The 15,000-nt window shown below is 35.6% G+C and overlaps 1 protein-coding gene across 1 annotated transcript in view; it reads left to right on the top strand.

Moving 5' to 3' along the window:
- The window catches only part of LOC138016520 (uncharacterized), a 37,804-nt gene that overhangs the window by 20,591 nt on the left and 2,213 nt on the right, over positions 1-15,000 (top strand). Inside the window, exons 5-8 of the mRNA XM_068863686.1 lie at positions 721-897; positions 3,160-3,246; positions 6,182-6,592; positions 7,031-7,125. Of these exons, the coding sequence (XP_068719787.1) occupies positions 721-897; positions 3,160-3,246; positions 6,182-6,592; positions 7,031-7,125 (770 nt within the window). The remainder of the gene's footprint in view (positions 1-720; positions 898-3,159; positions 3,247-6,181; positions 6,593-7,030; positions 7,126-15,000) is intronic.

Genomic DNA, 15,000 nt, shown 5'->3' with positions numbered 1-15,000 from the left:
CCATGGTTGGTATTTCCCAGGAGATTTGGTGCTCTAATCAGGAGACCAGGAGTTTTGATGAAAACTAATGGAGACTCCTGCGAAAACTGGGATAGTTGGCAGGTATGGCTGTGGTAAACTTATCTGCACTATTAAGCCATTTGTGAGCTGAGCGGTTGGGAGCTCTTGATAGATCTCATTAGAGGTGAATTTAATTATGGAAGAGATTGTATAACAAATTTAGTTATTCTGAAGGAATGCCTGTGCTCTTATCCCCAATTATATTCATAGTCTTTAATTAATGGACAGTTTTCCTTTTTAGTGACATTGAGACATTAATGAAAGGTTGGATGTCCTGAACATTTTTTGTGATGGTTAAAAGGAAACTGATCACTGTCTTCACAGTGAAGTTTACCAAACATGAAAGTTCAGAATTCTGACAAAACAGAAGGGCTGTTGTATTAATGAGACAGAGACAAAAACAGTGGCCATTCTTAATGACAACTTAATTTTACATTGTATGTTCAGATGCAAAAAGGAAACATCCTCAATAGCTGACACTGAAACTCATGTAAAGATGAATCTTTCATGAAATAGATAATATCGCTACAGTATGTTCAACTTAATAACATTGCTTGTGAGATTCAACATCTGCATATTCAATAGACTGCATGGTCTTGCATTGTCTCAGGATAAATGAAATTGAATCATCTGTTTTGGTTAATTTATACATGTACATAGGAATGGATTCAAGTGGTAGTGCAAAACTACAGAGAGCAGAGCAACAGTTATCTGCAGTCACATCAGGTGCACTTTACAAACTTTCTGTGCATAAAGAGAAAATTAATGAGGAGAAAAATGTTTTTAAGACATCTGGAGATAAACATTCCCTGGATGAAGTTGAAGTTGAAGTTGAAGGTAGGATAAATTTTATTTTTAAAATTGTTGAATGCTAAAAAATATAATTTGTTCATGGATGTACTGAAGTCAAGAAGTCAGGTATTCTTCTTGGTACTACCTTGTCTTGATCAATTCTGTTATTACAATTATAATAATGTTATCATAAGTAATAGCAGAGTGAATTCTGAAATCTGGTTGACAAAGAGCATCCCTTACCCTTTAATCCATCCAGTGGAGCTTGTTCTGTGCGCAACAAATTTAATGCAGCCCTAAACTTGTATTCTTTGTGGCTTACAGCTGTTGACATAACAGATTTTTCCTGTAAGAAAACCAAAATGGCACCGCCCCCCCCCCCCCTCCCCCCCCATACCATACCATCAGGCAATACTTCTTCTTTTTTTAGAGTGGGAGGGTGGGGGTGTATTGCATAGTTTATTACATGTATAAGGAGGAAGGGGCAGAAAAAAAGAAAGCCTGATTTACTTTCTCAGTGGAACATTTCAAAAGTGATGTTACCTACATGTATCATTATGCTGTATTTGAGCTGGTACAGAGTGAGTGAAACCATGAACTTGCCAACCATTGACTATGAACTGGCAAGAAACCAAAAATACTGGACAGAAATAAAGGTAGACCCATTGATTCTTTAAGAACAAATTTTTCATGTGTAAGAGTTACATGTAAATTTTGTCAGTTGTGTGTGTAGTGCCCACTATTATACACAAGCTTTAAGTTAAGATTCCCCAATAGAGGTGGTGATCATTCCACAATCTTCCTCACTTTTTCTTCTGACAAGTACATGTACATGTAGCGTTAAGCTTCTGCCTATTAGAAAGGGGACTTGTCTCAGTTGCAAAAGATGAGTGGTGTATTATGTTCAAATACATGTACCAGCTACTATGTGTGTTCTCACTTTGGAATCAATTGAAACTTGTGACCACTGCTCTTGCCAAATTCCATTGAAAAAACATACAAAACAACTTTATTTAAGCAATTGACCCTTCACATCCATTCCCTTATTTTGCTACAGTAGGTCCTCAGACCTTTCCCTCCGAAAATGACCAGTTATTCTTATTCTATTTAGTAGCAAACAATTTTAGTTGTGAATGTCAAACCCTATACAGTGTAGACCAATTTGCATTCTTTTGTATTTATGTTAATTAGACCTGCTGCCCTCATTTTGAAATAAATATTCTTTTTAAATTTTCTCATCATAGCATTAAAACAAAAGAATATTTTATTTGGCTGCCATTATGAAAGAGGTCTATAGGGGTGAAAGGGTTAAGGATTTTTGAAAAGAATTAAACCTCGAATTTACAAGGTTGTATAGCCACTAAGATTTGTCTCTTCACAGCTCTATCCAAGCTGCTTTTTTTGAAATCAAAAAAATTGGTTGGTTGGTTCCAACCAATAATGTTACGCTACATGTATACTGAGTAGGTTACCAAATATCATCATAGTTGTGCATTTTCCTTTAAAAATGAGAGTGCCAAATAAACTTCTGACTAGAAATAAACTATGCGGATTCATCTTTTTGGATTGAAACCGGCGAAAAGTGCAGAAAAAAAATTGCAAACCGTTTCCACTTGAACACAAAAATTGTCGACTGTTAAGAACTTTAGTTGGCGTGGTATGGCCATGTAGCAACGTTGAGCCACAAAAAGAGTGCCAAAAATTAAGTCTCATTTATGTTTAGGTGTCCTGATTGCAAGGAGTTAATTAACCTGGCTTGAACCTGTGACCCAGTTAATAACCATTACTTGGTCAGCTGTCAACTTAAAAAAAATAAGGCTAACCATGATGAGCTCTAAAGTTGAGCCCACGATATTCTCACGTGTTACTGGCCAGCAGATAGCTTGTGTCAGTTGACCATAACATGGATGTCCCAACCTTGTGCCCAGGGTCTTCTTGGCTTTCAACATTGCAGTGGGTCGGGGGAAGACCAATATCAAAAATGTCAGCTGTAAATGGCCGCCATGTTGGGCGTATTGATTATTTTTATTACGAGGAAATTGCCTGAACACTTCCGTTCCAGGTAGTCTTGCCACTTCCCACTGTCTTGCCTTCCCACTTCCACCCCAACAGTCAGTATGGGTGAGTGTACACTGACATCATAACTAAAAATTTTCGCATTGATAGATTGTCCCAAAAATGTTACCCATTGTGCTCCGCTAGAACAAGAATTATTATTATTATTATTATTATTATATTATTATTAAATATTACTGTTGTTGTAGTTGTTATTATTTTTTTTATTACAAAAACCTTTGGTCTTAACAGGGATGGACTCTAGGACGAAGAGAAGAAGAAAGGAAGAGCCACCTTCAGGAATATCTGGAGGTGAAATCTCCTTGAGAGCAGCTGCAGGTAGGAGAAATATTTTTATTATGCCAGTGCTGATTCATGGATGTGCAGAATTTAAAAGGCCATTTTTGTAATTGAGGTTTTCCTTTACAAGGAATGGGACGGGTGGTGCACACATCTACATGACCTTAATCTCATAATGAATTCTGTCTTTATTAGTTAAAATGATGTTATAGTTGTAGCTGTAACAAAATGATTTCTGTAATTTGGCTGGGTATCAGTTGCACTAGAATAGGTTTCATTTGGTTGACAGGCTTAAATCATAAATGAATTACAGAGGGTTGCCAACCAGACTCTTATTTTGTATGTTAATTATACACTGCACCTTGAATATAAATACAGTATGTCTTTTAACACTATGACATATTGAATCATTTTTACACCAATGTTTTCCAAGTGTATAATAATGTTCTTTCTGAATTTGAACAGTTCTAATTGAAAGTGGAAGTGGGTCCCCCCCACAAAAAAGGGCTGTTAGTGCTAAATGATCCTCGTTCCTTTGAATCATCGCCCTCCTCTACAGCTAAGCTTGATGCATATTATTCACCATAGGCAAGGTGAATATCAGTGAATAAAAACATCGACGACTTCTCAGTTTTTACTTACCAATATTCACCGAGCCTGTGGTGAATATTTGTTTTAGTATAACAATAATTACACAGCTGATTATTTGAAAAATATGCATTTTTTCTAAAACAATTAATTTCTTTGTCACCTCGACAAAACGGCTTGCGGCCATTTTGCAAAAAACCGCATAGGTGATTATGGTGTAATAATCACCTCAACGACAACCAATAACTGCAGAGAATTTTGAACAATCACCCATGTAATTATACTAAAATCAATTATTGATATAACGACCTCTCAATGACCAAGTAAATGAACTTACTCCGCAAACCTTCTTTTTACGATCTACTTAATTTCACTAGATTGCTATTGGTGCAGAAAATATGTATTTAAGGGAGAGTATCACGGTATTACTTGTTTTCTAGCGGCAAGGAATGTTACCATTTATGAGCCAACCGGAAGCAACGTTATAATTCATGTGGGACATTTACACGACTTCGCAGATGACTGAGCGAAAAATTTTCACATTCGCTACGGCTAGAACATGCGCAATATTGCAGCACTCTCTCTCCCTGGTGCATGCACTCGTGACCTGCCATTTAGACTACTGTAATGCCTTTCTGCATGATGTTTCACAATACCAAGAACAACGTCTACAGAGGGTTCTAAATGCAGCTGCTCGGTTGATATGCCGTTTACCGAAGTATTATCACATATCACCAGTGCGTAAAGACCTTCACTGGCTACCGATAAAATATCGAGTTATCTTTAAGATCACTCTGCTAGTTTTCAAAGTTCTACATGGTCTAGCACCCTCATATTTGGAAAATCTGATATGAGTGAAGCCGGAAGGACGTTACAACCTAAGAAACAAAGATCAGTTGTTAGTTCCAAAAACAAAATGCAAAACGTTTGGAGACAGGGCTTTCTTCAAATCTGGACTCGTACTGTGGAACAGTTTACCTGACAACATCAGACAAATATCTAACATACAAAAGTTTAAAAAAGAACTCAAGACATTTTTATTTAGACTTGCCTATCAATGAGCGTCAGTCATTTATATAAGTATAAATATCCAAAAATGACATTTTAGATTTTACTTAGAGTAATCAATATATTTTTAATTATCTACATTAGGTTTCAGATAATATAATTTTATTGTAATATAATTTTAGGTATAATTTAATTTTTTTAACTTTAACCAATTTCGATTGTAAACAGCGCCATCGAATATTTATAGTGAAGGCGCTATATAAATGTATCATCATTATCATCATTATCATTAAAAGACATGCCTATAAACTGCGGGAATTAAACAAATTAAGGCCTGTACTTTGTATATTGGTGAGTCTTAATCCCATACATGTAACAAGGATGTTCGTTTATTAAAATGCTTGCTTGTTTTGGGAATGGTTTACGCGATTTTCTTATAAAAATCCTTCAAAATTGTCAAAATTAGGGGCATTCCTGAGTCAGCTCCTTGTAAGTTTTAAATCCTTTTTCACACTAATCCTATTTGTTTGATGCCTATCAACTGAGCAAAAGACTGTTACATCTGTTGGTAGTCTACGCAACAGTCTTTCTCTGAGCTACAAACCTGAAGAGGTCCATCATGTATAAGGACCACGATTCTCAACTCAAAACATCTTAGACATACGAACTCATGTCAAACCAACTGAAACAATTCAATGTACAGACTTCTCTAACTTTCACCCTTTAAACGTAAAAAAGGGTTTTATCAAAGGATAAGCATTGCGCTTAATTTGTTATGAAGAAATTCATTCAAAGAGAACTTCGAGAATTACAACCAAGATTTCGAACAAGGGCTCTGCAACAAGAGGATACCCAATGATTTCAGACCAAATTGCACTCCACTCACTTCAATTACCATTACGAATCAAAAGAGAGACATGAGATTCTACCGTTTGTCACAACCTACAACCCGGCCGTCTGAAAATCTCCAAAAGGCTCTATGAAATACCGTTACATTATCCAGAACCAACCGGCCCGGGTCTCCCTGGGATTTTCAAAGACAAACGGATTGTCGCTTAAAGATTTGAAAATTCGTTATGGACATCCTAGATGGTGCAAAAAAAACCCTTCTACCGAACCAACAAGTACAACAACACAAGAAGACAATTTCATATACTTGAGTCAACAGAATCTTCCAAGTTAAAAGCATAGAAATTATTCTTTCGCCTACGAACGGTGTTCCCTTACATGAATGGTAAAACAGCCAGTACACAAAACCATCCCTAGCCCTATTGGATCACATTTATGCCAATGTAGAAGCTGTGGATAAGATAATTAAAACAATACTCAAAGATGGAGTCTTGGCTCTGATTGATATTATCTACCTTTTTATTTTCAGACAAGTTTCTCAAGATCCTAATCAGTGCACCAAGTCTGGAGAAAGAACAACAGGAAGAAGTCTATAAACTGTTAGCTCAGTCAATCCAAAACTTTGAGAAATTCCGTGAAAATTCCTCGGATAATCTAAGTGCAGTGGTAGCCTTTATTAAACTTTTACAAAGTGGCTACCAGGCTTCCTTAGTGTCTGTCGGCGTGGGCTCTCTTGAAGTCACTGTGGATTGCCAAACCTTAAAAGGTCTTGAACATCTGTGGAATGACTATCTCTCTGGTCACCTCAATAGCATGGCTGAGCAGTACCTTGTAACCGATGAAATGAAGCAGAAACTCCGCCTGGAGGCAATAAGCCTGAAAACAACCATAGAAGAGGAAAACTACTTGATCTGCAAGAAGGCTCTTCTGGAAACTCTAGGTGCTTGATTAGATAGGTATTTGATGAAACAATCAAAAGAGGTTCTGGGTTATGCATGGGAAGTAGGTACCCTGTACTAGTAGCAGCTGGACCTTGCGGCCCTTCTTGATTATAATCTACCATGTACAGTCTTTTTCTACAACTTGAAATTTGTAATGCACTAGTGCTGATAAACTGTAAAGCTGGTCAAGAGAAAAGGTAGCTGGATAGTGCTTTTGTTATCCTTAACGGCAATTGATTTCCTCATGCCAGAATAGTCTGCACTACACCTATATACTTGTTTCTCTTGCTAGAGTTCATGTTTTGATAAAACTGTACTCAAGCTGCACACTTTCACTTTCACTTTTGTGTACATAAACAACTTAAGAAATAACAACTAAAAAGTTAATGACCAACTCTCTTTAATCCATGCAATTGTTGACATGTCTTCGTTTTTAGGAGAAGCAGACCATGCTTTCTTATCCTCTCAAGCAGGTGTACTTCATCAAGGATCAGGAGCAAGTGGGATGGACACATCTGCAGGTTACAACGTGGTACGTTTCTTGCATTATTTGCAAATGGGAAGCAGTAAAGATCGAGCCTAATGGATTCCTAAAAACCATGGGTGTACATCGGAACAGCAATAGGCACATATCTGGGTATCTTTACTGAATGTAGACTATAAAATAGCGACGAAGACCATTGCTCTGCGTTTAAAGAAGATATTGCCGAACGTAATTCATCCCTGTCAATCTGGATATGTTAAAGGAAGGTTCATTGGAGAAAGTATTAGGCTAATAGCAGATATAACGCATTTCACTAAAGCGAAGAATATTCCAGGGATAGCCGTGTTTTTGGATTTTGAGAAAGCGTTTGACTCGATTGAGTGGAATTTTATTCATAGATGCCTCGAAACGTTTAATTTCGTTCTTGACCTCCGACAATGGATAAAAGTGTTTTATACAGATATCTCTAGTTGTGTTCTGAATAACGGATACGCCTCAAAACATTTTCATCTAGAACGCGGGGTGCGTCAAGGTTGCCCACTTTCCGGCACATTATTCATTATTGCTATTGAGTTACTCGCACAACGTATTAGACGCTCAAAAGAAATAAAAGGTATTCCAATAGATGAACATAATGAGGTTAAACTTTCGCAATATGCAGACGACACAACTGTACTTCTTTCTGATGTCCAGTCACTGTCAAGGTTATTTGACTTATTATCGCTTTTAGAAAGGTGCTCTGGTCTAAAATTAAATCAAAATCTGAAATGTTATGGCTTGGCTCTATGCGTAACAGAAAAGACACCATACATGATCTCCAATTGAGCGCCGAGCCAGTTTACGCGCGTGGCGCGCACTTTAGATATGATCTAGAAGTGTCTGAAAAGAAAATTTCTTTTGACAAATTAGGATCTTTAAAGAAAACATTGAATATGTGGTCCCAAAGAGACCTCTCCATCGCTGGCAGGATAAATATACATTGTAATTAAAACATTAGCACTGTCAAAACTTGTGTTTATCTGCAGTGTCATGAATACCCCTAAAGAATTTAGTAAAGAAGTAAACAAGATTACGTTCGATTTTATTTGGGATCACAAGCCTGCCAAAATAAAAAAGACTACCCTTATCAAGCAAAAAACAGCTGGTGGCCTGGACATAAGAATTTTTCTCTCTTCGACAAAGCGCTTAAGTTAAACTGGGTGAAACGGTTATGCTCTAACTCAAGTGCTCCGATTAACTCTGATGGCAGTACATACCTAAATTGCTGCTAGCCGATGTTGGCGGTACAGAACTGTTTAAAGTGGTACTACGACCAAAAAAAATTTTGTTTTTCCTTTGGATTTCAAAAACACTAACTCACCCAAGTTTTAAGTTCTGATTTTAAAAAGACACCTGTTTATTTTAGCTGGAATTTTCTTATCTATTGGTCCGCCATTACTAACTTTAGAATCTTGAGAGAGCTGGGTCGAGGAGAAAATGATGTCAAACACTCACTAGTTTAAGAATGCAATGCGTGTGTACGCGGCCTAATTAATATGCAGCACTGGAGTTTCATGCTTTCAGACTTTTCAACCCGTGTTTTGCATATATAATAAATTGCGTTTACACGCTGAAATTTTAAGCTAGAGAGTAAGTGACATCATTTTCTCTAGATTCAACCCTCTGAGGTCCAATCGGCCAGTTTTGAACGTGAGTAATGGCGGACCATGAAATCCAAAACTTACACTCAAAATAAACAGCCTTTGGATAAAACTCAAAACTCAAAATTTTGCCAGTTAAGTGTTAAGCGAACACGCTTTCAAAATCTGAAGAAAAAAAGGAAATGATTTTTTGATCATAGTACCACTTTAAATGTAATTATGATTATAATCTCCTTGACCTAAACAACCATCTTCCTGCTTTCTACAAACAAATCATTTTCCACTGGCAGGACATTGCAACAGCCACACCTAAAAATAAAAATGAGGTTCTCTCGCAGCCAATCTGGAATAACCGATTTTTAACTGTGAATAAGAAAATGGTATTCTTTCCTCATTGGTATCAGGCAGGAATAAAACAAATCTCGGATCTTTTTGACTCCTGTGAGGGCCATTTCCTCCCATTTAATTCTTTTTGCAGTAAATTCAATGTAAAATGTAGCTTTTTACAATATTATAGCATTCTCTCTTTTATTCCTCAAAATTGGAAGAAACTATTGCAAGAATGTTCCAAAGACTCGGTCACGCCTCCCACCTCAATCTGTTCACTGTCATGTAAGGCAATATACAGTATCCTACTTTACCTTGAAGATCTACCTCCACCAACTTCTGAGAAAAAACTTTTAGAGTCTGACGTCGAGAAAAGTGACTTGTCTAAAATCTACCTCCTACCATTCAAAGCCACGAGAGAAATTAAATTGACGATGTTCCAATACAAAATCATTCACCGAATTTTACCAACGAATAGCTTGTTATATAAAATGAAAAAGTTACCTCGCCCTTCTGTCCCTTTTGTCCTTCTGAGTGTCAGACCCTGTGGCATTTGTTTGTAAACTGCAAGCACGCAAATTCCTTTTGGGATGGATTCCGGGAGTGGTACTCAACCTCTAGTAATACGAAACTGCTTCTGTCAGAACTGGAGGTTATGTTCGGAATTATTCCCTGTCACAACTACTGTTTGGGCCTCAACCATCTTATTATTTTAGGTAAATATTTCTTATATGTTAACGCTTTAAATACCATAAAGTACAATTTCGGTGATTTTGCCTCTCTAGTGCGCGAAAAAATTAATATAGAAAAATATATTGCAGTTACTTGTAATAAGGAGAAAGAGTTTAGGAACAATTGGAATTTTTTCTGTCCTTATAAAATTACATTGTGTCCTTCTACTTCTCAGCTTCTGTATTTTGATTTTCTTGCTATCTATTTATTTAACAGCCTATTAAATTCTAGAAAACCAATACTCTACATAGTGGAAGTAACAAACAAAATTCTTATTAGTGACTCGAACAATTAAATGTAAATAATTACGTTGTAAACAGATCAACTGTAATTCCATTTGACTAGTGTTATGGTATTGTAACATGTATCGTATGTAGTGCAAGTTAATGTAGTGCAAGTATTGTGTAAGAAGTAAGTACAAGTGTACATCATGTAATAAATAAATAAAAAATAAAAAAAATAAAAAATAAATAAAAAATAAATAAAAAATAGGCACATTGATGTTAAAAATACAAAAGAGTAGTATAGGAGTTGGGGGTACGAGAGCATTTTTGCAAAAATGCTCTCATACCAACCCAACTCCATACTACTTTCCATATAATGGCTTCGTATTTTTGCTCTCGTATTTTTGTTCTACTATTTTTGATCTCGTATTTTCGGCTACCAATTATTGATCTCGTATTTTTGATTTTATATTTTGGAAATCTATATGTTTTTTAAAATGCGTGACTTTCTTAGAAAAATCACAAAGCATGACTTTCTCGGAAATACAGGAAGTCGATGATGTCATACAATAGGGGGTTTCCCCAGGAAAATGAGTCATCATGAGACGGTCGTATGATCTCTCTCAACCAATCAACAAACTTGTCGGTCACTTTATAGTAGTTTAGCATTTCAAACTTTTTCACATTTCACCTCAGAGTTTTGAGTCTTGGTCATCGGTGACTAGCTCATATATGATTTTTCAACTTGCTTACTTAAGTGCTGGAAAAGATTCCTGATGAAAAAGAGTGCATTGTTTTCAAGAAAAGGGGATATATGTGTATGCCAGTCTATCAGTATCGTTAACAGTGAGGTGGAAATTCCATATACACGTGAAATAGACTATGATTGTGTTACTTCAGGCTGGTATTACTTGTAAGATGTAGACCGGCACTGCTGTGCCGTGACGTCATATAGACTGTGCTTGCGGTAATTGTATGCAGACCGGCACTGCTGTGCCGTGACGTTAGCAGCCGACTTTTTAGATTTATAATGTCAGTATGCATAACTTGTCGCACCATTATCGTGAATATACCGCTTGTCATCGAAGCATGACAATGAAACTTTGTTTAGTTTATAGCTTCCAAGTTTATGTAAGTTGCTTCTAATGGTTTTCATTGTATGATACATTTGTCTGTTATTAAATAAAGTTTGTTTGTAGTCTTCATGTTTGATATTTTTATTTATAATATTCTTCTTAATTCCCTTTGCTGTCCTTCCGATTTTGTCGTTGTCTTTTTTGATTTCCTCTGCTGTCTTTTCGTCTTTGTCATTGTCTTTCATATATGAATACATTTTTGATCTCAATCCGACGAATTCGGTTATCGGTATGCCTGCCACTTCATCTTTGAATTTACCGATCACTTTTTTATTTGTTGTGTTGAAATATTGTGAATCTTGTGGATAATCACTGTTATCGAATTTGTCTTTATCATTCCCAAAGTCTTGGTACACATCACTGGTTTCAATTTCATAGGTCAAGCTGTCTGTGTCTGTGAATAATAATTTCGCTTTGCTACCGTATTTTTGTTTGATGTAGTTTAATGAAAATCATACATTAGTGTCTTACTAAGATCTAGGATACACATACCCACATATGCCGCCTGTTTAAGGTTAGTGTTTCTTTGATCTTATGCACTGCCACTAGATTTTCATTAAAGATCTTGCTACTAACATATGTTGGTTTAGCAGCCATTTTTAATAGTTTGTTTTCATCAGTTACTAATCTGACATCTACTCGCTTTCTAATATTTTCCATTGTTTTTCCAAATACACTGTTATTCATAAGCTTGAAGAAGTCTTTCTCGAAAGCATTTTTAGCATCAGTTCTTTTCTTAGTATTAAAGTCAATATATTGCTTCAACCATGCGGACTGATTGAACTCCAACACTCGATGGACTTTAGTTATTTTTAAACCAAGATCTGTGTATAATTGAAGGTTTCTGTAATGGAGTACGTATTTTTCTTTATTGCTTAACGTAGGTACCAGTTTATGAACTAAACCAGTTGATACACTAAATTTATCGGCTATTTCTTGGCAATAATTAGAAAGCATATATTTGTTGACTTTTACCTTTTCAGGCGCTAGTGGGTAGTCATTGTGCAAATTATGTAGTTCTTCTGGATATGCTAGGTCTACTTCTAATATTAATCCTTTCTTGCTGTTCTCGCTGTATTTAGACAAATTTATGTTGTTGATTTGCTTTTCTGTCATCCATTTAAAACCACCAGTTGGTAGGTATTGTGACATAGCCCAACCATACAGATTATTAGCATCCAGATACATAATATATTTTGAGGGCGCCTTTTCATCATATGTTTTCATGTATCTATTATTAGCTTTACCATATCGGTTAGCAATATAACTAGTTCCGCCACGCATTCCTTTTTCAATGAACTGAAACATGTCAATATCAGTCATAAGCTCCAATTTAATGTTAGTCATCTTTAACATAGCATCCCATGAAAGACCTGGAGATGTAAAATAATGACAGGGGTCTAGTTTGTAGTATTGCAGACATGTCTTTCGAAAGTTTTCAAACACATCAGCTAACAGAAGGATGTCGGATTTGAGATATAAGTCATGGTACTCACCCATATTTTTTAGATTAAAAGTGTTCCATACATTTTGAGCATGTTTGTATTGATCACCTGAGATATGCTCATCATTTAATATACTGTAAAATTCTTCTTTAGGTGGTAGCTTTTCATTGAATTTATCAAAGCTATCCATGAAGTCGTATGGATATACTCCTTTTTGAGACATTAAATCAAGCTCTTTACCTTTGAATTTTTGAGTAGTATATACTAATGCTTCTTTTGGTAGGTTGCTCACCAGTTTATCAAGACTTGAGCTCATGAATTGAAAACTGTCAATAAAGGTCAGATGATTACCAAGCATGAAAGCCATATACTTTTCCATGTTGTTTGGTATGGCATTGATATTCATTTGACACTTTTCACCTTTCTTATTTGTATATTTATGCGGTTTGACTATTTCACCGAGCTCTTGCGTTATAAAATGACTGTCGTAAACACGGAGATTGTGAAATATGTCTGGTAATTTCTCAGGCAATCTTAAATTAAGATAGCAATCTGGATGAGAAGAGCCTGAGTACTGACAAGTCACATGGCAGTGATCTCTTACTCTTACATCAGTTTTATTGTATTCTTTCTCACATATATGGCATTTATCAGCTTTTTGGAATTTTTTTTCATCATCTTTAGTCATTCTCAGTGGTTTGTTGAATTCTTTTTTTAAACCTTCTTACAATATTTGACTTCATCCAGCATAGCTTCCATAAATTTGTAAACAGCTTTTTCACCTCTATAAATTTGTACTGGTTTCGTGTATTTATCATCATAACAACACACAACCTTATATCCATAACCACAGTCTGTGTGTCTCTGATAAGCCTCTGTGTATGATTTATCATCATTGGGTTGACATCCATGAATTTTTTCAGTTATGGCTTCGAAGTCTGCATATATTACAAATGGAACTGGTAGTTGTTTATGGAAATTATTGAATTTTAGTATGTTGTCATCTTTTGTTGGCATTTTAATCGCTTGTGTTCCATTCACTTGGATACAGTTTTCTTTATGATCAGTTAATACTCTTTCAGAACTAAAACATTGTAAGCAATGCATGCAGAAGTGCTTCCTTTCCTTGTGTTTTGTTTGATTGTGCATGAATTTGTTGAAATCTTTGATTAATACATAGTGCTTGTTTTCATTTTCTGTTATAAGAAGCAGATTCATGCAATCTTCATACTTTTCTTTTGACACATAAATGGGATATTTTTGTTTTTCTTCATAACCAAATACATTGATGTTGATCTCATTATTTTTTTCTATTTTGTTGTACTGTTTGGTAGTCACTGGAAATTCAATTCCTGAATAATTCAAATTTTCATGCAATGAGTGCTTTATCTGATTTTTTGATTCTCTGTGGGTATTTATCTTGAGGGTTCAAATGTCGAATATGACACCATCTGAAGCATTCATTGTCCTCATTTTTCATGTTGATCAATCCCTTCGCACTGTTTCTGAGTTCTGTGGGTAGTTTTATATAAGAAGATCCTTTCATTGGTTCATATATTTCACTACATTGAGATAATGGTTTTCAACTGATTCAACAGTCCAACCAGATCCCTCTGAAATCCAAACTGCAATCTTATTTAGTATGCCTTGTTTTGATACTTCAAGGATTTGTCTATTTCTGTGTTGTTTATGATAGTTTGAGCTGGACTGTTAAAATAGGCGGTCTTATACACTATTACTCCATTTGACATTTTTGTAAATGTTACCTTAAGCGTTTCAACGAATTTTAGTCCTTTCATTGATATTAATATGATTTCAATATGGTTAGCAACAGCCTTTCTTGTGTTTTGCAGTTGCACAAGTGGGTCTTTTTTGTTTTTGATGTTTATCTCATAAGACTTTGTGAACCCTTTTAAAGCTTTATCTGTTTGCTCAATCTTAGTTCTTGGTGCTGGCACTGGTTTTTTGGATCTAGGTGCTGGCACTGGTCTGTTTAATTGTTCTATTTCTTGTAACCATTCAGACGGAGGAGCTGGTAGTCTCTGTCTCTCAAAATAGTCAACAAGTTCTTTTACACTCTTTCTTGGTTTGGGATTGGTCTTATTTGTTTCACAGTCCTTGGTGTTGGTACTGGTTTATCTGCTTGCTTCAATATCAATCTGATTAGTTCTGATTTACTAAGCTTTTTAAGATCACTCTTATTCATACTATTATATGAGATATTATTTTTCATACTATATATTATATATAGGATAATATTTCCTTAAGTGTTATTATACGCGTTTGAATAATGATTTCAATGCATCCGAAAATGGATGTCTTGAGATTTTGAAAATTTAATTGATATCTTGATTCGTCCAGTGCCATGGTTTGATTGCAGCCAATATTTCTCCTGGATTATTCAACTCGAAGGTATTTT

The sequence above is a fragment of the Montipora capricornis genome, chromosome 1, assembly GCF_036669925.1.
Source record: "Montipora capricornis isolate CH-2021 chromosome 1, ASM3666992v2, whole genome shotgun sequence".
Lineage (NCBI taxonomy): Eukaryota > Metazoa > Cnidaria > Anthozoa > Scleractinia > Acroporidae > Montipora > Montipora capricornis.
The sequence above is the reverse complement of the archived record's forward strand: the minus strand, read 5'-3'. Positions and strand labels throughout refer to the sequence as shown.